Source organism: Equus przewalskii, chromosome 13 (genome assembly GCF_037783145.1).
Source record: "Equus przewalskii isolate Varuska chromosome 13, EquPr2, whole genome shotgun sequence".
In the NCBI taxonomy this organism is placed as follows: Eukaryota; Metazoa; Chordata; class Mammalia; order Perissodactyla; family Equidae; genus Equus; species Equus przewalskii.
Window position 1 is genome coordinate 62,504,947 of NC_091843.1, and position 26,201 is coordinate 62,531,147.

At 41.0% G+C, this 26,201-nt stretch overlaps 1 protein-coding gene across 2 annotated transcripts in view; it reads left to right on the forward strand.

Moving 5' to 3' along the window:
* The first annotated feature begins 1,876 nt into the window (after positions 1 to 1,876).
* Positions 1,877 to 26,201, forward strand: part of EFNA5 (ephrin A5) — a 272,655-nt gene continuing 248,330 nt past the window's right edge. Inside the window, exon 1 of one of the 2 annotated variants that reach the window (XM_008506617.2) lies at positions 1,877 to 3,865. In XM_008506617.2, the coding sequence (XP_008504839.1) occupies positions 3,741 to 3,865 (125 nt within the window). In that variant the 5' untranslated portion in view covers positions 1,877 to 3,740. The remainder of the gene's footprint in view (positions 3,866 to 26,201) is intronic. The other variant, XM_008506622.2, reaches the window with a different exon arrangement.

A 26,201-nucleotide genomic window follows, 5' to 3' on the forward strand; every position in this document is an offset into this window, starting at 1 on the left:
GAGCACCTATTAGAGCTACTAGCAGAAAGGCTGAGAGAAGAAATTCATCCTTCCTGCCGCAGAAAAAACAAACGCACCCTAAAAGAGGCCAACAACTTGAACATCATCAAGATTACAGACCGGAGGGAAAAGCAAATGACATTTTGAATGAAAGTTTGATTTAAATTTTGTGAAATGTACAGATGGTAGAGAAGCATTTGTGTTAATATTCTGATTTTATGTATTTTTTAATTAGGAAGGTGATCGGTTTGTTAGGGTGGTCTGTCGTGGAGTCTGTAATTACACACATTGCAATTTCTATCTAGTCCCAAACAGAATTGCTTTTCTGGGACAACGTCAGGATCTCTTCAGGTAGGAAAAATTTCTGTAATTGAAAAAGTACTCAACTTTTAGGCAAGAGCTTATAACGTCCAGGTAATTCCACGCCGATGTGAACTGTTCCTTTCCCCCTCAAGGCTTTATTGATCACGACCCCAGATTTTCTACCAAACTCAATCCGGCTGAGCTGCAGGCAATACCACGCTAGGTGCGGACTGCAGACCCGCCACTGGAGGGCGTCTGGACGCTTCCAAACAGCTCTGAAGCGCCTGGAAAGCCCAAGCTCGAGCACTGGAAAGCGCAGGAGGGAGAACTGGATTTTTTATTTTATTGGACTAATAAATAAAGGGGAGAACAGGCAGGTTTGGGAACAAAACTAAATTGCTCTCTTTCTTGGGATCAGGCCTTCCCATTGAAGCAAACTCCCTAGAGAGCAAGAGAGAATAATACCTCGCAGGCCCGAGCCCGCAGAGCCCCGCGAGGGCGAGTCTCGAGGGTTCGCAGCCCCGCAGCGCCGGGCGCCTGGCTGGCTCCCCGGGGGGTTGGAGAACAGGGGGGCGCGTCCCGAGGCGCCGGGACTGCCTCGCTGTCAGGCGATCGCACTTCGGTGGTGGCCGGGGGCCGAGGCGCTGCAACCTGCTCTAGAAGTGCGGGGACTCGAGGCCTTTTCCTGTAATAAAGGAACTCCTTTCCCGACCTCCGATTCTGCCCGCACTGGGTTTATTCAAAGCATTTATCCTTTGGGGAGTGGGGAGCGAACCAACCTCGGGGTTGAAATGGAAGAGGGGTAAGGTATTTCTGAGGGGCTCCCCTGCCGCATTCATTTCCTCCCTGCTGAAGGTTCGCGCTGAATTGTAATCACTTTAACACTGTGATTTTCTCGATTTAAAAAAAAATGTGTTTTCAGAGTATCACTTTTTAAAAAAAAGTCTTGTTTCCTGCTCATGAACCTTTAAATCCCTGGTAGGAAGAGGGGAGTTGAAAGGCACATGAGAGATGCTCAGGTTTCCACATAACCCAGCGCCGGGCAACGCGCGTTGTGAACAGGACCGAGATTTACAAGAACACGTATTCCCTGAGGTTCCCTGCCAGGGCGTCTGCTGGGACTTCATGTCACCTGAGGGGCCCGGGAGACAGCTTTCGGCTCTCCGGTCAGAGTGGGAACCGATTCTTTTGTAATTGAAAGACCCGCCTCTCAGGTAAAAAGATGTCAAATCATTGCTCAGACCAGACGGAATTCAGCATCCAAAGGGTTACTCGGCGGCTGCTGAGCTCGGGCGGAGGAGAAGGCGCCTTGGCACTCCCAGTAATTCAATTAGTCAGGTTTCTGGAAGGTGGGGCCGGGGAGGGGGCAGGAGGCGTGGGGAAGGGAGGAGATTAGGAAAACGCCTCTTTCTCGTGGAGCAAACCAATCCGGTTGGAGTAAAGACAGAGGAAAAAACCTCGATCTGTAAGCAAACAGCAGGCCTTTCCCTAACTGGCTGCTCCAGCCATCCCCCCACCCTTTGCAAGTAAACTGCACGGAAGGAAAAAAAAAAAAAAGCAGCCCACATGACCCGGACCGCGGCGGCAGCAGCGCTGGCTGGGCGCGGGCTGGCGGCGCCTCCCCCTGCTCGGCCCGGAGCTCACACCCGCGCTCGCGCCACCCGCCTGCCCCGCGCCCTGCGCTACACGCCCGGGCGGCCCCACCCCCCGCGCCGCCCACGTCCACGTTCACGCGCGCGGCCTCGCGCTCCGGTGCGGCTGCTGCTGCTGGGTCGCCGCTGCTGTCGGCTTTACACGCAGGTCATTAACGAGGGGGCGTGCCCGAGGAGATTTTTCCCATAAAGCATTTTTTCTCTTTTTTTTTTCTCTTTTGCAAAACTGACTTTTACCCCTTTCCACTTCTCGCCAGTCGTTTCAATCCCTCCGGGCTGCTCGTGCTGCTGCTGCACTCAAGTTTATTTTCCCGCCTGGTAGGGATTTTAGGATTCGGTTGGTGGTTTTCACTTCTTGTTGCTACTGTGCCCAAGGAGGGAAAAAGGAGCAGCTGCGGGAGAATCGGGAAGGTTTTCTGATGTAGTCATCGGGGAGGTGCCACTCGCTCGTGCGCTCTCTCTTTCTCTTTTCCCATTTCAAACTGATTGATGCATCTCTACAAGTTGCCGGGCTTGGGGTCGGACCAGTCGGAGTCGCAGGGACACTTCTGAGGGCTCACCCGGGGCTCTGGGCACCGCGTCTGGGGGCTCTGTCTTGCTCCCGGAAGGCGATCGGAGACTGACATCAGCCCATCCAGGAGTTGGAGCGATTCATTTGAAAGTGATTGTTTCCCTTCCCGCTCTCCAGCCGAACACTTGGGGTGGCGTCGTCCTGCAGGTTTGGGCATCCCAGCTCCGCCTGGCTGGCTGGTTCGTAACCTCTGCTCTTCATTCACTCTGGTGCACCCACACCCGGCCAAGAAAAGCACGCGCGAGAAATCCCCGAGGCTCCGCCAGCGCCCGGGGTGTCGTCTCCCGCCGCCGCCGCCGCAGTCCAACTCCGCCGGGGGACCTGCCGGAAGACGCGAAGAGCCAAACTTTTCTTTGAGGTTTGCGAGGCAAGACCGCTCCTCGCCAGCTTAGCTGCCGCTTAACCAGTTCCAGGACGCCGGCGGGGTTGGGTTTGTGGTTCCGGATCCGCACCCTTCTCGGCGCACCGCCCCAAACCCGCACTACCTACGACTCCTCCGAGATTTCCAGGGGTCGCCCGGTTAAGGAACAGAGGAGGCGGGGGAAGGGGGTTCTCAGACTCCCGGGACCATAGGCGCGAAGCCCCCCATCCACACGGAGCCTTCCTCCTGCAGTTTGCCACCGGCCGCCAAAGTAACTTGGAGAGAAGCAGGGCGCAGTGCGAGGGCCCTGGGCGGCGGCGGAGCCGTGCGCAGCCCGTGGCGCCGACGCTGAGCCGGGCCCGGCGGGCCGGTGTATGTCTCCCCGCGGCCGCGGCGCGCAACTCCCGGTGACTGTGCAGCGTGCGCCGCCGCCTGCCCCGACCCGCGCTGCCGCCGCCCGGCCCGGCGCACACCTCCTTCTCCCGGGGTGACTGGCCTGCCGCCGCCGCCCGAGACACAGCTTGGCACCCCTTCCCCCGCCCTCGCCGCCGCCACCACACACACGCACGCTTCTCTCCATCTTGCGATTCCTTTTTTCCTCCTGAACCCTCCAGTGGGGGTGCGAGTTTGTCTTTATCCTCCTCACTCCACCGCCTTCTTTTCTTCTCGGTCTCCTCCCCCTCCCCAGCTGGGTGTGCGCCTCTTTCCTTTCTCGTTCTTCATTTTTATTTATTCATATTTATTTGGCTCCCGCTCTCTCGCTCTCTCTCTCCCCTACCCTCCCTCCCTCCCTCCGGGTCCCTGCTCTCTCTCCGGAGTGGCGCGTCGGGGGCTCCGCCGCTGGCCAGGCGTGATGTTGCACGTGGAGATGTTGACGCTGGTGTTTCTGGTGCTCTGGATGTGTGTGTTCAGCCAGGATCCGGGCTCGAAGGCCGTCGCCGACCGCTACGCCGTCTACTGGAATAGCAGCAACCCCAGGTAAGGCAGTGGGGGGCGGAGAGCGGGGCTATCCGTGCCTCGGGGCCCTGCGGAAGGAGCGGCGACGGCGGGGACCGGCGCGCACCGGCCGCCGGCGGCGCGCACCCTCGGAGCCTGCGTCGCCCTGGCGCTGATGGCTTTGGAGGCGCCTGCTGGAAGCGCTCCCGTCGCGCTCCTCTTTGTTAAGCCGCAGCGGAGAGGCCGGGCGCCCCTGGGAGTCCCCGGGGCTGCCCAGCCCGGCTGCCTCTGCGGAGCGCGGGGAGACTCGGAAAAGGCGGGAGCCGGGGAGTCAAGACATCTCCGCTTCCCCGCCCGGACAGGCTGGCCAGCATCCCAGGCTGGGCGCAGGGCTTAGGCAAGGGGAACCCGGGGTGCGCGGCGTCAGGAGCTCCCGCCTGGAGCGTGGATGCGCAGGGACTGCGGGGAGAACCCGCCAAACATCCCCAAAGTTTTTTTTTTTTTTCCTTCTCCTTCTCTTTTCCCGGTGCGCTCAGAGAGCGCACGGGCTGGGGTAAATGAGAGGGACTGAGAAACGGAAGCTTTAGGGTTTTATTTTCCTCTTGAACTGCAAGGAAATTATCCAGCCCCTGGGTCAGTCTGGGTCCGGCGCGCTTGGCAGTAGAGAGGATTGTCCCACCTCCCCCACCCTTCGGTGGGCTCAAGGTGCCAGAAAGTTTGATCTAATGCCGGGTTACGTCATTTGTGCGGAGCGAACTGCTGGAGTTGGCCGCGCCGGGAGGTGGGAGCCCGTCGTTCGCGGCCTGGCGGTGTGCAGCCGGAGGAATACGCGCGGTTACCTGGAACCGTTTTGCGGGCGTCCCCGGAGCCCGCCGGGTACGCGAGAGGCTGGAGGTGGGCGCCTCGGGCCGCCCTTGCGCGCCTGCTGGACCCTGACCACCGCGGACGTCCCTTGTTCACGGACCCGGGATGTGGGCTGGGGGTGGGGGTGGTCCAGAGTACGGGGCGGACCTCTCCCTATTGAGAGCGGCTCCGAGCCTTACTTTCTCCCGGGCCTGTGGGCAGCAGTCGGCCCCGCCGGGCGCGTATTGCTCTGCCTCTCAGGGACCGAGGCCAGCTTCCAGCTGTGGGCTGGTCTTGGTGCCCACCTGGGACGGAAATAGCATCGATTATACCTAAATCCCAGGTTCTTCCCTGAGCTGGAGTGGAAGTTGGGAGAAGAGAGGCGGGAGGCCGAGGGGAGAGTGTGGTTGCTCCCCGCTCAGCGCGCTTGGGGAGAGGGGACCCGCGGGCGCCTCCAAGTCTTCCTACCTCCCGGTAGCCCTCTCCGCCAGCCTCCCGCCATCCCTCGTTGTGCAGGCATGGGAGGTATTCCCCACTTGAAGTAATGTCAGCTCTGATGAAGATGGACAGATTTCCCCAGAAGCGGTCCACCGGTTGCCGAACAGAGAGAGAGTCCCCCCGCCCTGCTAATCTTGGAAGGATAGTCGCATCCAGGTAGCCCAAGTGCTATTTGCACCCACTGCCTGGCAGAAGTGGAGACATCCCCGAAAGTTTGGTTAAAAAAAGTCTCATGGAGGTGGGTGGTTGGATGGGGAGCTCTTTTTTCTTTGACATGCCACTTACCACTGTTAGGAAAAGAGAAAGGGAAGCCATCCTGCCGGAGGAGATGCCTTTTATTAAAGCTGACAAGACAAATAGAGCAAGCTTTCCAGTTGTGATGGTGTTAAAAGCAAGTCTCATTATGTTGGTTGGTTTTATTCCCCTTTGGGCTTTATTAGACAGCATATTGAAACAGAAGAATTTATATTTCTAAACTTTAGCACCTTATTAAATAAAATAGTGAAATTGGTTAGTTGAATTTAGGACATTTTGCTCTTGGTTGTCTTTTTCTTTCCCACTCCAAACTTCACAGTGTGGTCTTTTTCTCATAGTATTCATTTATTTGGATACTTGGGTGTCCCACTCATCCTGGGTTAAAACAGGAAGAATCAGCAGCACCCCCACGTTCTCCCTCCTCCTTAACCTGTCAAGCGAGTCTGAGTTAGTTTGAGGACATTTTATCTTAGGTTATCTCTGTTTTATGCTTTTGATACTGTTGTTTGGTTTGAGATTAGCACATTGATTTTTGTCACAGGTCATGTTTTTTAATAGATCTGCCCTTCCTGCAGAAAACTCTTCTGCTCAGGATGCCATGGTGGCTTTGAACCTGCACAGACTAAATTAGTCTGTAGAATTTTAAAATACCAGGACTATTCTCAAGTCACTATTTTAATTTGAGGTTTGTGGCAATACCTTTCTATTTGATCATTATCAGTTTGATAATGTTCAAAAGAAAAAATGATGTACCTGCCTGCCCCCCCACCCACAAGAGGTTCAGCTCCAACTGTAGTATTCTTAGGAGTTTCTGGATGCATTTATCTTTGTATGTTATCACAGTAAAACTGACTTTAAAAAATAATATAATTTTAAAAGTATGTAATGGTAGGCAGATTTATCTCTGAAATGTTGAGTAAGATGGTGCTTTTTTGATGCAGTAAGAAAAGTCAGCTTGGATGTGATTTTAAAGTAGACAAATGCAAAATAACTGATTTAGAAAGAAACATTAACAGTTCATTACGAAAGACTGAAGAAATATTTTAGAAAATTAGCAGGGGTTTGCAAAATTTTATAAGGTCAATGGTTTACATTTCCTTTTCATATATGTTATTATTTTGTAAAGTGAGTTAGTTATGCCTTTTGGGTTTACGTAAATTCTGTCTTTTAAGATTTTGCTAACCTAGTAGTATAACCAGAAGACTTCAGTCTTTAGAAAACAAGTGGAAAACTTTAATTGCAGCTTAAATATTTTCCTCATAGAAGAAAAGTTCGGTGGACACATTAAGCTGATAATGGGTACTGTTGCAAAATGAAGTAAATATATTTTAGCTTATACTGGACTTCAATTTGAAATTATTTTTAGATACAATTAGAATTAATATTACATCTTGCTCACAGGGTTTAAATATCTTACTGTGTAACTTGTGTAGTCGTAGGAGTTTATCAGCTGCGTTGGGTATCATTACTGGCATATTGATACCATAAGCATCCATAAATCTAGGTTCACAGAGGAAAAATAATAAACTTATTTGCTGTCACATAGTTTTACTGTTAGAATCTGTCTTCCCAGGTATTCACTTTTGGGAAGTGGATATTTTCAAATGCTGATAACTTTTTAGTTACCAGTATTTATTAGGTGGTGGGCCAGACTGATTTTGTGTTGAACTGGCACAAATCTCTGAAATAGCAAATGAAATCAGTCTGAATAGAAATATCTGATAACATTTGCCTAAATGAATCTTCTATATTAAGAAATTTGAAAAGTTGTATGAGTTCACCTAAATAGTTAGAGTAATAGAATGATCTTTTTAAAGTATGCTGAATTCTGAACTGGCGTGTTACTGAGTAATGAAAATCCAAATCAAGGAGAATATAACTATTTGTCCTTAATTTCTTTAAGAATGTAAAAAGCTTTTAAGTAACTTCTAAAAAGACTTTCAGTAATAAAACTTTATTTACGTTCTCCCTTAGTAGCTACACTTAGAAAGATAGAGATGACTCAGTATTAAGAACCTGCCTCTTAATCTGAAGTGTGCTATATAAACAGTTTGGTGCTTCCACTGAGAATATTCTTTTAAACACTGTGTGTATATTGGAAAGTTCTTGGATTCTTTTGACCAGTTGTCAAAATGATGCTAGGATAATTAAACATGTCCCCTCCTGGTTGGCATTAATGGATGGAATAGTAAAATAATACAGTGGCAAATATAATCACTGTGCTCTAAGAATCCTGCTTCTCTTCACTGGGTGCTTTGCTTCTGTTAAGGTTTGAGTATCACCAATTTAAAAGGTTATTCTCTTAAGGAAAAAAATATCTATAATTCATCTGGGATTTACTAAATTTTAACCTAATCATATGTTTTCTTTGGACTTTTCCAACTCTTGCAGGGACTTGTAAATTAAACAGTTTGAGTTAGAGTAGCAGGTAATTGACACCATTTAGTTCTGTTAACGTGATCTTGGAGTTGTGAAAGTGATGAGAATTCCAGGTCAATACTCTCAGATCCTTCGGGCAGTATGGGTTATGTGTATGTGGCTAAAAAGCGAAAAGTAGTAACATTTTTTTCCCTAATCATAATCCCTTGGGTATTTTTCCTCTTTCAAAATTCACTTGTTTTATTTTTAAAAATCTGAGCCATCAGTTTTATTATATGTATACCAATATACCAGCACTGTGCCTTTTCCACTGACAAATAAATGAAGTCAATTTGGTTGAAATCCAAGAATTTGTTTTGAGGAAAGATGGAAAGTTGATCTGGGCTTTGAGTGATTTTTATCACCAAACTTTAAAGGTTTAACCTTATTTTTGAAATTTTAAATGTTTCAAATAATATTTTATATGTTAGAAACATGAAAGTTCTTCAAGTAAAAGGTTTTACTTAGGATCTTTTAATTATATTAACTCCGATCCTCAGTATAATGTATCACTTTACTGGATGTAGTAGGGTAATTTTATTATTTTGATATTTATATCAGAATTTATGTAAACGGGATAAAAATAAAATAGCATGATGGAGATTTATATCCTGTAGTTTTACCCATATCTGTTTATAGGAGACCTGAAGTGAATCCTGCCCCTCTCTCCCTTTTTCTAATCTAGAAATTTTTAAAAGACAAGTTTGCTTCTTGTTTTTGGCCATTTTTGCATAGAAGTTTGAGAAACAAAGTTAGCTACTGAGATGTTGTGTTCCATCCATTTTATGCATTATATTATATATTCATAATAAGCCAGCAGAAGTAGTCAACTGTCTTTTTTTTAGGTGACTGGAACATCAGTGCTATTTGAGGCACACTTTGCTGTACAGTCTAATTTGGCGTTTCCAGTGTGAGACCAAGGTCAATAAACTCCTTGTGATTCAAAGAATCAGAGAGAGCCTTCAGTAGTTCATTACTCCTTGTTAGTTGATTTTGGTGGTATTAACTAAACCATTGGCTCACTGAACGAATATCTTGTTGCCACGTGTGTTCTGGCTGATAATCAATAGTTTTAAAGGCTTCCACCTTTGAGGGCTGAGGATCAGTTTTGGAAGGAGCACTTTAGTTATTTGGGGGCAAATGAACCTCGTGAATTTCTTGCCATTTAATCTTGCAAGATGCCTTCTGAACAGGCATTTCATTGCATTCTGCCCACTGGCCTGATTTCCTGTTGGAGAGGGACAGATAAAGATGAGCGCCTCCTTTTCTCCCCTGTTGCTCTGAACCAAGCAAGCTACCAGCTTCATGCTGGGCCAAAAAAATGAATGAATACAATTAGTCCTTCAGGAGTCCTGGCCTTTGCAAGCTTGCGAGAAGTATATGCCAAAAGAATGTACCTTTGAGAGAGAGAAAATATTAAAATATGAAATGAATAAAACATAAGAAAATGTTAAGAACAGAATTTTACGTGTGGGTAGCATTTGGTCTGTTGCTTAGTGGGTCCCCCCCCCCACATAAAACATTTGCTTAACAATGTTTTAAAAAGATGCCACTCGGTCCTCTTCATTTCTGTGTTTGTTTTAAATAATTTCCAGTAGCAATGAGGATTTAAAAAGCTCTGTTACTTTTTGAGTAATCAACCACTCTGTGTTGACTGATTACATGTTATCAATTTTCTTTTCAAAAACAGTATACAAACTGTTAAAATAGCAGCCCTGATTAGAATGTCCATGTTGAAAAGGAAGCCTACATGTCACTAAGTACAGTGAGGAAGGTGCTGGCCACTTACCCAGAACACTGAGTCAGGATCAGTCTCCCGAACTGAGAAAAAATTGCCTTTTGATCATTTGTGACGGATGACACCTTCATATTCAGGTATAAAAACCTCAAAGAGGAGTCTAAGAAATGAGGTATTAATATTCGCTTTTAGTAATTTGTCTTACGATGGTGGTCTTAGACAGCTAAACATCAATAAATTACTGTCTCTTTTAAGGGCCTGATTTATATTATTAGATTTATATTTCAGTCTGCTTCTCAACCTGTATCCTGAGCTGTTTTGTCGAAAAGTTTCTTGTGATTAATTTGAGCTTCCAGTGTTTCTGAATGGGATATTACTCACTACCAGGAGATCTGTTTCCTCTTAAATTTGTCTGCATTTATGTTTTCAAAATTAAGTCAGTCCTAAACAGGCGGCACAATGACAGAGAACCACTGTTTAAAATTAAAAAGTGGTAATCCAAGTTTTTCTGTACTATAACTGTTACGCATAGTTTTGAGTATAAACAAAAAAATTCCTTATATCTTACTCTTCCCGATAATCTGTAATCCTATTGTACACTGAAGGATTTATTGGAAACGACTGAAGTCTGTGCACTATTTTCCAATCTAAAATGTATGTGGATGTAAACTATTAATTTTGAGGCTTTTGAATATAGTTTTCAAACATTGAGCCATAGATTTCAGTAAAAACATTATTTTAAAATAGTGAAAACTCCTCCTTAAGTTAGCTAGTTGCTGAGAGACAGTAGGATACCACAGTGATGGTTAGCTCAGCTTTCATTCAGGTAGAATTCTATCATTTTCAATAAGGAAAAATAAACCTTTGTCATCTTTAGAAACATCCTTCATACAATTGACAGTTGACAGGTTGAAGAAAATGTTACTGTCAGGTCTTATTTTCCACTCAAGTGAGAAATAAAAATAGTTTTGAGTGATTTTTAAAAAATCTATTTCAAAATTATTTTAAAATGGAGGCAAATATTTCTAATTTTTATGTATATGTCATAGAATTAATCTGCCATTTGCTTCAAGGAAGGTCAGCAAAGTGCAAATCAAGGAGAGATTGTCTAACAGTTAAGTTCCTAGAGTATTTACTTTAAAAAGCCAAATATAGTTGATTTATTTGTAACAGTGTGTCACTGAGCATTTGATGATGGGGTTCTTTGAGAGATATGAGATATCCATGTTGTTCCTATTATTGTTTATCAAGTGACCTGATTTCCAAGACTGATGATCATGCTTCTGATATGAAGTATACGTGGGAATTTTGGTCCTGTGATATCTCCATGTATATGCATTGGGTGATCATGTTATTAGCACGCAAACATTAGACCTTTTTAAAAAATTGCTTTGCTATTAATGATTAATGCAAAATAATGATTTAATGCTTGCTAAATAACGGCACAGTGTAATCGATAGGCTTCCATATGGAAGTGTATGAATACATACTTGGAGATTAGGAAAAAATATGAGTAACTTCTCGTTTCTCGATTTAGAAAAGCTGGGGTTTTGGCTTTCAGTTAAATCAGCATTTTTTTTTTCTCTCCCCTAGAAGCAGCCATCTTGTTTTAAGACCGATTTTATTTCTTTCATGAAAATGGTCCGGAAATGAATATGGACGACAGAAAAGGACTAAACCACTTTATAATCATTTTGGCAGAACTCTGCATTTAAAGCTCTATCTTATTTGCGAGCTCGCTAAAATGTTATCTTCTTGTATTTAGTTGAAACAAAGGATGTTTTAACTTGGTAATAATATATTTTAAACCCGGGCATATTATATTTTCATGTTAAATGTTGGGCTGTACCATGTTTACATATGTATTTTTCTCTTGAAGCTTATAATTTACTGTTAATTCAGAGTAATGTATTAATAACCCCTATGGTACCCCCAAATCCTGATTTCCTTTTTCTGACTATACTAAGTAGTCGTTTTTATTTGTTGGTTGACATTTTTTTCCAAGTTGCTCAGCGGTACCAGGAATCTTTCCCTAGTGAAAGGCATTGATAAAAATGTAGGGACCTCTAAAAACGAAGCGTTTGGGGTGCTTTAAGAAGCATCATGTGAAGTCAGAGCCTTTTTGTCCCTGAAATGTAGGCTCTCACTATCTTGTTAATAAGCCATTCTTGTGGTTCTTACAGAACATTATTTTGAAAGTAAATTCATATTTATTCTTAAAAATTATGACAGTATATCAACTGAGTCTGCTGTATTTTCCACCATGTTTTATATTTCTGGATACATTTGGAAGAACATGTGGCCTAGTAAACTTTACCAAAAATTTATACTACACTTCTTGCTACTGCATCTGTTTGATGATGCTGGGAACGTTATTCCCATGTACTGCAGTAAAAACAGAACTTCCTTAAGATTAATTTGAGTAACCTGACTCAGTCAGTCTGATTACACTGGCACAGACTGAATACTACTTATGTCACAGATTGCTTCAGTTCATTAGAAATAAGATTTTTGGTGGTTGCAGATGCAATATAAAGGGTGATAAATAAAATACATGTTTTAAGAACAAATATACATCTCTTGGACTCCTTATTAAAGTCCAGGTATGAGTTAACAGTTTTTGTACTGAAAAGCTTTCCTCTGATATCCATCATCTGTTTTTCTTTGACTGGCTGGTGGAGAAGACTAAAATAACTGAGTGTTCAAAGTGACCTTTTTGTTTTAAATGAACTAACGTTCATACTTTTTTTCTTGCTGCTTCTCAGCTGTCAGAGTGTTCATTCTAAGTTTTGTTAATGACATATATGCGCAGAAACTGTAATTAACAATTAGTGCTTGTCTCTTATTATGAAAATACATATTATAAAAGTAGATGAAAGTATTTTCTCACATTAAAAATGCAGTTTTGTGGTTTGAATAAAATGAAGTCATGGCTTATTTTGGTTGGATAATTACAGTGCAAATTGTTATCTAGATTTTGATGGTGGTGGACATGATACTTGACGTCTCAGGTCCGTCGACGCCAGTGGGATATACAACTTTGTCGCGTTTACCAAACTTTAGCAAACAATGTATAGGGGACTTAACCCTTCAGTTAAGTTTTTTATAGTATGTGATTTTATGGAGACAAATGGGAATGGGAAAAAAAGGAAAAATAATTCTAAATATGGGGAAATAATCCTTTGTATTTAACAATTAGGTTAAACAAAGTGGGAGCAAATGAGCCTAGTTCCCCTGCTATTGTTTCAGGGCAAGAAAATACAGACAGATGTCGGAATGTGGAAGCTGTGACCTCTGACCCACACAGCATGGCCACTGCCGTGGCACACAAGTGTCCTGAGCCACCATCGGAGCAGGATGCTTTTTTGAAGGGATTGACACTTTGAGATGGAGAACCTGAAACTGATTCTGTAGCTGTTTGCAGCTCTCCGAAGTATCAGTCTTTTTAGCTTCAATTTTAAATTCCTCACCTTAACTTTTATGAAAAATATTTCTTTGTTTGGCTCCGACAGAGCTTTTGTGACTTCTGGATGGGTTCTGTATCCCTGTAGTCTCTGTCTGTCTTTGCCTGGTTGGGATAATGGAGGCTCAGATGTATGGTTCTGCTGCACCAAGGTGTTTGTCTGCTTTATTTCGCTACATGTATATACGTATATGTATATTTAAAGACGGATGAAAGCAGTGGCTTTGTTAAAGGCCTCTTCTTTTAGTCTCTGGTCTGCAATCTCACCAATAATCCCTGGGTTCAGGCAGACCATTAATGTTTTAGTTACTGTGGCATTCAGTGTTTTCTTCCTATATTTGTTTACTGTTACTGCTTCAATAAACTTTTATGCCTATTTCGGTAGTTTTCTGGTGGGGGCTCCATTTATTAAAATTTAGTGACCCAGCACTAAGCAGGGTACAGTTCAAATAGTGGTTCTTCTGACAGGGTTTTGTGTCAAACTAGAGAAAATAATAGGGAAATGAAAGCTGCCAAAATGTGTCTCCCAATTACTAATTAATCAGGCGAGAAAGGACCTCAGTGACAGATCTGGTGTCTGCCGTGACAGCAACTTGGGGGATGCTTTATTTTAAATACTGTATAAAACAAATTAAAGTAAGCCTCAGGGAATGTAGCACCCAGATATTTGATATCACAAGTGCTAATTTTTTTTAAGTCTGTGAAAAGCAAAGCCAAAAACAAAATTTGAAACTAAATCTTTGTACTACTCTTCGCTGATAGTATCAAAACATGAAGCTCTTCTAAAGGATATTTCCCTTATTAATAAGCAATGCCTTTATTCTTATTAATATTTTAGTACAGATATGATACTATTCTTGGTTTTAATATTGATGTAGCATTGTATACATACTTTATTGTCGACAGAGACTAGGGGAACAATTTAAAAAGTTTTTCCATCATATGCCTGTCATCAGTGTTTTGAGCATTACTATAATTGAAGAACAACCTCTCCCCCGCCAGCAAATATATGTTTTTGCTGTCCCAGAGATTCCAGTTTCTTCTGGCAATGTTTCCACTATGGTTGCTGGATCCATAATTAAATGCCTGTTATTAGTGTATTTTTTGCATAACATTTACAACATAAAAAGAAAAGGGTCTGTATGGAACTGTAGCTGTCAGGGGAACAATGAAAACTAATTACACACTCAGCTATCACCATTGTCAACTATACTCTTGAGAAAACAACATGACAGTGTGTGTGTGTGTGGGGGGGGGGGGATGCGTATATGTATAGGGGATATTCCATTTGAATATATACATAGGGGATATGGGGCCAGATATATCTGATGGTTTAACTTTAAATTCTGGATTCTCTGAAGAAAAAAATGTATAAAGGATAATCTAATTCAGTTAATTAAAAAGAAACAAATCAGTTCTTTATTGGGGAGGGGTCCCCTGCTTTGTAACATGGACTGAGAAAACCAGCAAGATTTATGACTCTGAATATCTCATTATTTTGAGTATTATTTTGGGATGGTCTTGTTATCGATACGTCTATCCTATTAACGTATCTGATTACTTCTTACAATTATCTCTTTTACAAATTGTTATTTCTTTACTTGGCTCTAGAGTTTTGTGTTAATATCTGGTTATTTGAGGACTAATCATTTAGTTTGTTTATTATGTAGATCTGTCACTGTCTTTTTCTTTTGACGGCTCTACCCATTTTAGTCTCTGGGCCTGTCTACCCGTGGGTGGATTTGAGGAAGAAAATAAAACTAAAAATGACATTTCTGAAATGTATAGCAGCTTTGGTATGAGATTTGGTAAGAAAAGACTTTGAGGCTATTGAATAACATGAGGTTTTGGAATCAATTTTGGGTTTCAGTCATCCATGCCAGCCCTGTTCTCTGGTACCACATAGAATCAGGACTTGGCCCTATATGATGTTTTCCATTACTATTTTGATTCTTAGGGTGAATTCTCTTTCTATATTTAAAGCCAAAGCCAAAGTCAAATAGATGAATTCAGGAATTATATATTGATTTAAACTTATTTTTCCAACGTTTTCACATTAAAGCAATATTATAGCTAATATCTAACAGTAATAATATATTCCTATATTGAATCTCTAAAAGTTGTTAATCGATGAAATGTTTATTGAGTGATACATGCAAACACTGGGAGGCATACAGCGGACTCAGAGAGGAATAAGAGCATATGTTCCCTTAAGAAACTTGCAGTCTTGTGCAGATATAAAGATTTTATACACATATTCACAGTACGAAGTGGAAAATACTACAAGAGATCTTCACATATGGATTTATTCAGCGAATATTTATCAAGTGTCCCTTGTGGGCCAGGTCTTGTTCTTGGTACTGGAGATATTGCAGTAAACCGTATAAACAACGTCCCAGCCATCATGAAGCATTCAGTTAGCAATTTCTGGATCACTGCTTCTCACACTCTAATGTGCACACAGATATTCTGGGGGTCTTGTTGAAATACAGATTCTAATTCGGTAGATTAAGGGCAGGGCCCCAACATTCTGCATTTCTAACAAGCTCCCAAGTGATATTGATGCAGCTGGCCCATGAAGCACAGTTTGAGCAGCAAAGTTCTAGATAAGTCCATGGGGAGAGAGATTATTTCTGGCTCCTCATCAAGGATTCTTGGTTGTATTTGCCTTGAACTTTCTATATAGTTCTACAGTTTCTAAAGTGGCTTAGTGTTTGCATGAGTGAAAGTTACTTGTCTTAAGGCCTAGTAGTCTTCATTTCTAGCCACCTTACCTCAAATCTCAGACAAACAAAACAGATTTTTACACTCACGTTTATGTATCTTTAAAAATACACCACAACAGAAGTAATAGAGATTTTGTTGTGAGTCTTGCTCTCTATACATAAATTGTACTGAAGTGAAAATACTGCCTTTGTCCAAAAAGTTTAAGGTGGATCCTATCATAAATGTCTAAGGATATTTATTTGCAAACCTTCCCCAGGTGTATTTTATGTAGCAATGCCAGAATTACACCTCAGAAACAGATTTTTAACACTTTCCAATTTAAATCCATATGGTTAAATGAACCCAAAATGTTCATTTTACATTCAGTGTAGAAGATGACTAACACTTTCTGTGCTTCCACTGGCTGGGTTTCTTGTGGGTGGCCTATAGGAGTCTACACTGCCAATGGAGTTATAAGAAGACTTGGGGGAAAAATACTTTCCTGCTCTAAAATTCTGTGATTCTAGTGTTCTTAGTGAGAAATCTTTGTTTCTATAGAGTCTAGGTATAAAGTCTGTTAATATGCTTCTGCGTTTTTCACAGCACATCTGTCATTTGCTTTTGCAAAACAAATATTATGTGATACTTGTATTAACAAGTAAAGGAAGGAACTAGTTAGATTCCAGTTACTCTACCTGCTTACCTTTTGTTGTTGGTGTTTTTCACTCTGTGTTTATAAATACAATATTACTAATCTAAGTGAATTTTAAAGTCTTTGAAAGCCTCAGTAGGTAGCCCTCCTTAACTGAGATAGACCTCTGTGCAACGACTATAAAAAGAAAGATGAAACTGTTTGTTCTATAAATCAGCTATATTTTTATGAAAACAAACAAACAGAGGAAAAGATGGTGAGCATTCAAGTCAATTATCCTTTCACTTTTATAGCAATTTTTATTGACAGTTTTTTATAGTTAATTATCAAACAGAAGCAGATCTTTCCATTTTTAAATCCTTGATAAAATGGATTTCAGCAAAACACTGGGTAGCGTTTTATAAGAACTATGAGTATTATTGAGAATAGTAAATCAAGACATTACTGTTCTGTTTGTTTTTCATAGGTTTATATTTTTGCTCACCAGGGTGTAAATAAGCATTCTGAGACAATGACTTTGAGGTGACACTCACTTAGGGTTTGTCACAGGTGAAGAAATTTGAGAATCTTCTCTGACGGTGTGTGAACTTAAGTGGTTTCTAAAGGAGAAATATGCTATGTGCTTAGAAGATTATTAAATTTAGAAATCGGATATCTTCATTGATTAAAATGAAGTCATTTGCATATCTCTAAGGAATAGCTTTGTTCAAAATGGAGTTAATATACCTAAGATTTGTGGTCATTGCCATGTTTAGGTAAAGTAGAAGTTGCTCAATAGTTCTATTGTTTTTCCCCTCCATTTTTCAAAAAGGGAAAATAAATACATTGAATGTTTTTATTTAACTCTAGGTTATTAACAGTGATTTGTCATCAGATTAATAGGTTGTAACCAAGTTCTTAGATAGACTCATATGGGTACATTTACAGATTGTTTTGACTGCACAAAGTAAAAGCATTGATTTCATGTACTTTTTTTGTTTTGAGTTTTTATAATAGCTGTTTTGGATAAAATTTTGAATGGCTTTGGGTGTTATACAGTCAAGGACTCAGAGAGTGAGATATTAAAAAAACTACATCAGATTAGATTTTTCAATTGTCCTTGTTAACATTTTTTTGTTATATTTCAGATCTAGTTAAATTTCAAGTCTAGTTGAGTCATAAGTACATCATTCTTAGTGATTATCTGAGCCTCAGTTTCTTCAGGCTAATAAATAACTGGGCATAATAAAAATAATGTCTCCCTCAGATTTGTGAAAATTTGAAGAAAGTTTATCTGTGACAGGACTTTAAAAACTATTATAAAAAGAATAGAGATTAAGGGGGTCACCTTTCTTGGCACTGCATCTCACTTTATAATTCTTTATATTCTTGTAAGTTGCGTAGAAAATACATTCTTACAAATGAAAGCTTATTTTCAAAGCAACATGGAAGAGTTGACTTTTTAAAAGATAGACTGAGTTGTATTATTTTGTAATATATGTTGTCCCTGATATATATGATTTATGTATTTCCATTGGGTTTTCTTTGAAAGGAATTCACATTTTAGGTTTTATCTTGTGATTTCTACAAGGGTAATAACGAGCGAAGAGTGACGCCTGAGAGGGAAATTAGCTGGGACCCTCCCACAAAGGAGTTTGGGATCTCCTTTGTAAAGTCTGTCAGGTTTATTTTTAATGCCCTCTCGTCCTTTCTCAGTTTGTCTCTTCTGTATTGTTTCCTCTTTGATTTCTAAAACCCTGATATTTTGCGTTGGACTTCACAGGTATAATGAGATATCTCCATCTCAAAGGAGAAATTAATGAATACCGACACCCTCTTGGAGAAAGCTTGTATTTCCAATGAGGAGCTTGTTGAAACAAATCAATTCCTGTCTGGGGCTATTCCTTACAGGCAGCCTGGCTATCCCTGGGATCCTTGGATTCTTCTAAATCCTGCTGCCAGGAGAACAGGGTTTAGCCTCCTGACGCCTTTGCTTAGAAAACTCCTGTTATCAACGGCTTTTAAACTTAGTACGTATTAATTATACACACATTGGTGTTAGGAGCATAAATAGATCATAACAGCATCTAGCTGAGAGAGGAAACAGAATTTGTCAAGGAACACATATTTTAATGCATTGAAACCTGAGTAACACATTACTGTCAAAGGGCCACTTTCCTGTAGAATTGTCTAGTGGTTATTCAAAGCAGGTTTTACCTCATATGTTTATAGTTATTTAGGAAAATAGCAAATGTGCCTGTGACTTGTTTTAAAATTGCAATCATTTACTTACATACTTACATTATTTTATAATGTCGTTATGCTCCTGAAGGTATAAACCTCACTTATGCCAAAAAAAAAAAGGAATTCATTAGGGAATTTATCAATGATCCTTGTGTGCTGTACCTAGATATTTAGTGACAACTGAGGGCAGCACTTGGCGATTAGCAATAAAAATACTGAATTCAGTATTGCTAATACCAGTATCGCTGGTATCAATGGTATCGCTAATACCAGTTATTTGAAAGATACCAGTTAATTTCCCTTAAAAGTACAGTGTTTTAATACATAGAATTGCTTTGCTCACCTGAATGTTAGACTGACCTTTGTTGCTCTTGTATTGTTTCAGACAAAAGTGAGTTTCTTTTGTCCTGCTAGATTGGAAATGAAGATTTGTCAAGGGAATGAGCTTGTTATGAGTTTATTTCAAGTTTTAAACTTTGTAATTTTATGTTACTTGGATTCAGTGTCTGATGAATGATTAATGGTTATAATCCCTCCTGTGTTCCAGGCCTCCTTTCTTGGCAAAAGGGTAGTCAAGGTGTTTAAATTTTGATGACTTAGTTATTGACACTTGTGTATTAAGAAAATAATTCCTTATACTCATATATGAGTTAAAAAATACCAGCCAGAGACTTCATCTCAGCTGGCTGACTCAGTATTTTCCTTCCACGAGAGCATGTTGATTGATCAAATTGAGTGTATAGCAATCCAGTAATTCCTTAAGATGTTGAAATGATTGGATTGAGTTGCATTTTAATTATTTAGCTTTTTTTAATATGATAAATAATGTAGTAAAGATCAGAGCTGAACATATTCCAGTGCATTTGATGAATTTAGATGCACAAAATAAAACAGGCCAATCCTACTATACTTAACCTTTTACCTCATATTTGTTAGAGGAAGGGTGGTTTGAATTCTTTTTATTCTCATTTCGAAACACCGAATTATGTCAATGTATTTTACAGTCAGGCCTCCCTAGCCACAAGTTCTGCAACTGCAGATTCAACCAACTGTGGTTGGAAAGGCCTGTGATGGTTGTGTCTGTCCTGAACATGTACAGACTTTTTTTCTTGTCATTATTCCCTAAACAATAGAGTATACCAACTATTTACATAGCGTTTACATTGTGTTAGGTATTGTAAGTAATCTAGAGACGATTTAAAAGTATATGGGAGGAAGTGCATAGGTTATATGCAGACACTCTGCCATTTCATGTAAGAGATTTGAGCATCCTTGGATTTTGATATCCGCGGGGATCCTACAGCCCATCCCCCTGTAGCTACCAAGGGAGGACTGTGCAAGTTTAGAATATAGACAATGGGGAACTGCCCTATAATACTAACGATGTCATGAACTAGAATTTTTGAGTTTAGACCGTTACAAATCCTTTTCAATCTCTTTCTTATTAAACTTTTCAGATCATTTGACTTTGTCCTTACAGAAATATCATAAAATGTGAATGGAATGTATAGTTAGGTCTTTAAGCAAAAAGAACAAAGTCTACTTATTGGTTTGACTAGAGTAACGAGCATTATAATTGGTTGCAGCAGACAAATGTGAATTTCTTTCCTCAGGTATCTTGCTGAAATCTCTAGTCATTTTATATGACCTTAATCATTTTAGTAAAATTGCCCAGCTGTCACTTCAGGTTAGTTTTATGACAATTGACTTTAAAAAAAAAATTAAACCTACTATCAAATACAAAAATATTAAGTAGTTTTACTTTTAATAGAGAGAGCTTATTTCTGCGTTTATCTCAACCAAGGGCAGTGTAAGTCCACGGGCAACTCCATTCACTCTTATATAGTATTAGAACCAACTGCCGTCCCTCCTCAGCCCACCTCCCAGCCGCCAACCTATAGTCAGCCACTTTCACTGGGGGGAAAAGAGTGTTTATGACTTTTTTTTAGTTACACCCCTCAAAGCCATAGATCAGCCTTCCTCATATTGCCAAGTTAGCAGACACACGTACTAGTATTTACCACAGCACACTCTCAATTCAGGGTGTTTGGTAATCACACCTTCTTTTTAGGACACACTTGAATTGGTAGTATGCATAACGTTCGGTTTGGAAGTCAGTCAAAGAGTTTGAACTCACTTCACCCAGAGTCCTTGCAATGCCATTCTGGGCCGAGTAGGCAAACATAGGCGAGCTTTGGGTGGCTGATAGGATCAGGGCCCTGCTCACAAGATATCCAGGGGTCACATTAAGTGGATTTGCACTGCAGCCTGATAGGGAGTTTTTAAGACGGCAGTGATCAGTGTTGGAAGACGATTGGTTTTTCTGATTATAAATTGCTAATTAGTATTGAAAGTCTAGCCCGTTTTGTTGCACGGCCTCCCTTATTTTCTCTGAGAAAGTGGTGTGGACAGTAATCTATTTACTCTCTCTCTACACCCCCCGCCCCTTTGTTAAAATAAAATCTAGAACCCTCTGGGGACTCCCCACTGTTGAGTTCTGCTTGGAAGGAGCTTTAAAACAGTGGCTCCAAGCTGAAGTAAATATTGACTGGGTCTGGGCCTGAGGTCTGCTCAAAGCCTCCTATTGTTCCTCCTTAGTCAGCACCCCAAGCGGGGCTCAAGAATGCATGTGTTAGGAAGAGGAGAAAGGCTGCGGAGGGAAATCATCAGAGCCCACAGCTGAACTCATAAATGCGCCACATCGAGGAAAGGGAAGCCGACTACAAAGCCAGCAGGAGCTTATGCCGGGTTACAGAGAATTTGGGAGACTGAAGTGCAAAACTACTCTTCACCCTGTCTGTTTCAGAGAAGTTCAAGGTACATGAAGGTGTTTGTCTTTGTGGGTCCAGCCCATCTCTGAGTGAAACCTTCATGCCAGTGATGCTGTCTTCTCAAGGGCAAAGGAAATGTAGCATTCTGGTAGACCTGAAAGAAAGATAGGGAGTAAACCTGGACTCCAGAATAATCCTCCTCCCTCCCTGATACCTGTTCTGATGCTTCTGTCAGCCTTTCCTCCTTCAGCTGTCATGTTGGATTACACACTCTCTTGGGTCTCCTAAGTGCTTTGGCATCCCTGGGGTATCAGATGGGTGAGCGAGAACCATATGCCATCTAAATGAAAGTTCTGAAGTTCTGAAGAGGAGATGTTCGTATTATATGAAAAATTGAAACTTTTTTTAAAAAGAAAATTAAATCACTTAAATACGGAACAGATTCCCTTGTTTAAAGTGGAGTACTTTGAGTAAAAGCTGCCTGTATTTTTACCATTCACTGCAAGAACCCAAACAAACAGCTGGCTGACTTATGTTTTAGCAAAAACCATCCTGGTACATTTACTAACTGGAAAAGTAAACAGGCTTAAAAAGAAATTCTCATGTGTCCTGACTGCAAAGTTATTTTTAATAAATACCCAGTAAAACCAATAGCATATGCGGATTGTTGTTCATTGTGACTGAGATTGTAAGCATCCCTTCGTCTCATATGCCTGGTCTTCTGTCATATGTGATGTGAGTGTGTCGGTGCTAGAGACCACATGCAGGCAAATACCAAGACATTTAGAAAATTCGTTAATTGTCAAGGCAGTGATCAAAATGTTGTCCTTCACTCAGGCCACTAGTGATGAACAACAAACAAACAATGTCACAATAAAGCATGGAATGCTATGGACTAACAGAAAGTACGTCTGTTCAAGGGTATCAGGAACTATTTCCTGGAAGAGGAATAATTTAGTCTAAGCCCTGAATGATGGATATGATTTTAATAGAGATGGAGAGAAGTAGTAGAAGAATATTCCAGGGATCCATAGCAACAGGAGTAAGGACCTGCTGGCTGTGACTGTGTAGATCGATTTGGGGGTATATAGAAAGTAGTTAATACAGAGTGAAGGGGATCTGGTGAAAGATCTGAAGCAGGGGCTGGAAAGGTGGGTTAGCCATGTTGCGGGGTGTCAGTGTGAGGCTGTTTCTAGTATCAAAGGGGAGGGTCATTATGATGGATTATTCTTTATAATGGATGAATCAACAGGGTTCTCATATGTATTATAATTGTTCTGCATGGTTGTATATCTTAGCCACTGTTTAATTGCTTTGTAAATATAACTGAATACTGGAAAATGTTGATGGTCTTCAAATTAGGCTTGGTTTATAAGTGGTTAGGTGGTGTGATGGTAAAAATCAGGGCAATTTTAATATTTCCGGATGGAACGTGGTGGGAGGGGGGCTCTATTATATCTGGATTGTTTCACTGGTTTATGGATTGAGCAGTTGTTTTCAAACTTCTTTTTTAGCCAAAAAATCATTATTCACAAAAATCATCAGCAGAAACCTAATATGTAAAGCAGAAAAAAAGAAAAACAAAAAGCAGCAAACAAACATCAGGCTGAATTTAGGAGAGACTAGCGTCTGGGGCTCTGCCCACCTCCCCAAGTTGCTGAGAGGGCCCTGAGGACCCCCATGGCTCTGTGATCAGATTCTCAAAACCCCCAGGAAGCGCCTTGGTCTTTACTCAGAGGTGAGTCAGCGGGATTCACTTTTGCTTTTACAGGCCACAGAAGTGCTCCTGTGCCCTTCTAGAAATGGAGGTATTTCTGAATAGCTCCCATTTATTGAGCACTTATTGTATACCAAACACAGTGCTTTACAGACTTCACTATCATTAACATTTATTTAATCGTGCCAACAGCTTTGATGAGGGAAGTATTGTAATGATCCCTGTTGCACAGATGAGAAAACTTGAGTTTCATGTACTTTGAAGTTGGCAGGTAAGTGGCCCTTAAACCACTTAGCCAGCCTGTGTGGAGTGACACATTGTCTCACAGAACTCAGCAAAATGTTGAAAGGTGACCTTGGGGCAGAGTTTCCGAGGAGGCACAGTGGAAGAGAATGATGGAGACTGTGTGCTAATATGAAAGGAGGGTTAAAAATGCCCATTTTTATTCCTCTTTTTTGAGCATTTAATGGACTGTGAGGTAGCAAGCCACAACTGTTGCACCCACAGCAGATAATTAGTACAACCAGAGGTTAAAGGTTTCGTAGATTCGTTCTTAGGAGCTAATTGTCAGGCCATATGTATATACGATGCACGTTGTATGTAAAGAGTAATCGGATGGGTAGGGAATTCACATGCCAGCCGGCCGCCTCCTCTGCATTTAGGTAAGCTTCATTCCTGAGGACTGGCCAAGGTATAGAGCTGTTTTTGAAGAATTTCAGAAGAAATTCTGAATGTTCATTGAATAAAAGTTTCAGAGTTTAACAATCATACGATCAGGAAATTTTTCCCTGTATTTGATCTAAATTCCTGCACTTCCAGTCAGTTTTGGTTTGCATAATAACAATATGGATTTACTTAAAATTTTAAATGTGGCTTTTGCCTACTCCACAGTAAATACAATTTGAGCAAGAAATAAGTGTTTTTAAGCTATAGGGAACAGGATATGAATGCTTGGACTGACTCTGTGTTATTTTGTGCCTCGAATCCCACTCCCCCCTCTTTTTTCTCTTCCTGTTACTTCCTTCCATCACAGGAGTTTTTGCCCTAACAGCCAGTAAATTATTTCTGATTAGTTTCAAAGACTAGGGTCTCCTGATAGGATGTGGGTGGATCAGGTTCCCACCTAATGTCCAGAGAGATAACACAGGGGAAGAAAGAGTTTTGGCACCTTATCCATTATGGAATTCTGCTTTGCCAGAAGAACCCGGGTCTTTTAGTTGAAACATGTGCCTGGACACGTCAGGTGATTCATGCCTCATGCACAGTCCTTTGTGCCTCTGCAGTGGAAGTTGTCACCCTGCCTCCTACTTTCGTTGTTTATATGAATAATACTGGCATATGGATAATACTTTAGTTTGTGTACACTCTCTGCATGTTTGTATGTGTACTGTTCCCATTTCTAGATTATAAGATTCTTGAGGTTAGGGATAGTGGTTTACATGCAGAAACACTATCCACAAGGGCGGGCCCATGATGGTTAAGAGTCTGAGGCAGGTTCTGGGTCCAGTACTCAGCTCCTCCACTTAACTAGATGCTGTGGTCCTGGACTAGTTACTTAACCTTTCCCTGCTTCATCTTCCTCAGCTGTAAATGAGCATAATAATGTGTTTATCTGATAGAGTTATTGTGATAATTAAATGATGTGTTAGAGTAGAACAGTGCCAGGCATTATGGCAAATGTGGTTAGTAAATGTTAGTCATTAGTAAATACTTTTAAATGAATTTCTGTATGTTTTCATTATCTTTTTATGTACAAAAAATTTTATGATGATACAGAGTTATATCAAGGAGAGAGCATTGACTGACTTTCAAGTCGGGGTGACCTGGGTTGAAATGCCAGCCCTTTTCTCTAACCCTGTTTCCGCTTGTGTAAAATAGGGAGGATATATAATATGTGACAATTCAATGAGAAAGTAAATGCCTGATGGGTAGCGTTCCCTCACTGAAATCTAGGTATTATCATCACTACTATTATTGTTTTGGTTAGTTAATTTGGAGAATTAGTCATGAGTATTAGCCTATAAAATATATTGTCTGCCTGTAGACTTCCTCTTTTCCTTTCATTTTCTTGCCTGCCTCTTGCCAAATGTTTTGGTAACCTCACTGAACTCATATGTTAATTGTGTGAAAATTCTCCTTTCTGATTTTGTCAGTTTGAAAAATGAAGTAATATCTTTCAAAAATGTAGTAAGGCCTGGAGTCAGGTGATGTGGATGTCACTTTTTCTTCTCTGCCAACTAGATGTTTGACCTTAAGCAAATCACCAAATGCTCTGGAGCTCGGTTTTTTATCTTTACAACAAGGTGATTGAATTAGTTGATCTCTTAGGCTGGAGCATCTGACTCAGAAGATCTGAGATGTGTCAAGGCTTTGACACTACTTAACTATTTGACCTTGAGCAAGTCACTTAACCTTGGTCAAGTCAAGTTCCCTCATCTGTGAAATGAGAGGATTGTTGTCCACTGAGAAGTCATTTTCACCTTCATGAATCCTTTGGTGTCTTTAACTTCCTTAGTTGAAATGTATAATTTATCCCCCTCCCGCCCCCATTTTGGTTTATCACTGTAGAGGAACCAAACCATACATATCTACAACATGTGTAAACTTTTGAAGAGAATACACAGGTTATTTTTCTTGTTTTACTTTCAGACATGACTTGAAAGATTTTTTTTTAAAGTTTTTTTTTCTGTGTTCCTTCTAAACATGATTTTAAGGATTTATCTGGAAAACCACATGAACTTACAGTTAATCAGTAAGAAAAATAATGTTCAACGTGTATCCAGCTACCCAAACTAGCCAGCTACCCTCATCCAAGTTGATGAATCCTATCCTGAAATTCGACACAGGGAAATTTTGACTGAATTGTATCTGATTAAACTCTCAGTTTAGTTTGGTTCTAAAAACTAAGAAAAGTTTTTAAAAAGTGTTTTGAAAGAAGGAAAAGAAGAACTTAGAATAAAAAAATATTTTCAATTCATATCTATAAGATCTATCGTCAGTTGATTTACTGAAACTTTTTGGTTTTCATTTGTTTTTCCTTTGCTTTTGGGAAGAGATATGGTGTAGAGTAGGGAAGACTTTAGAAAATTTGGGT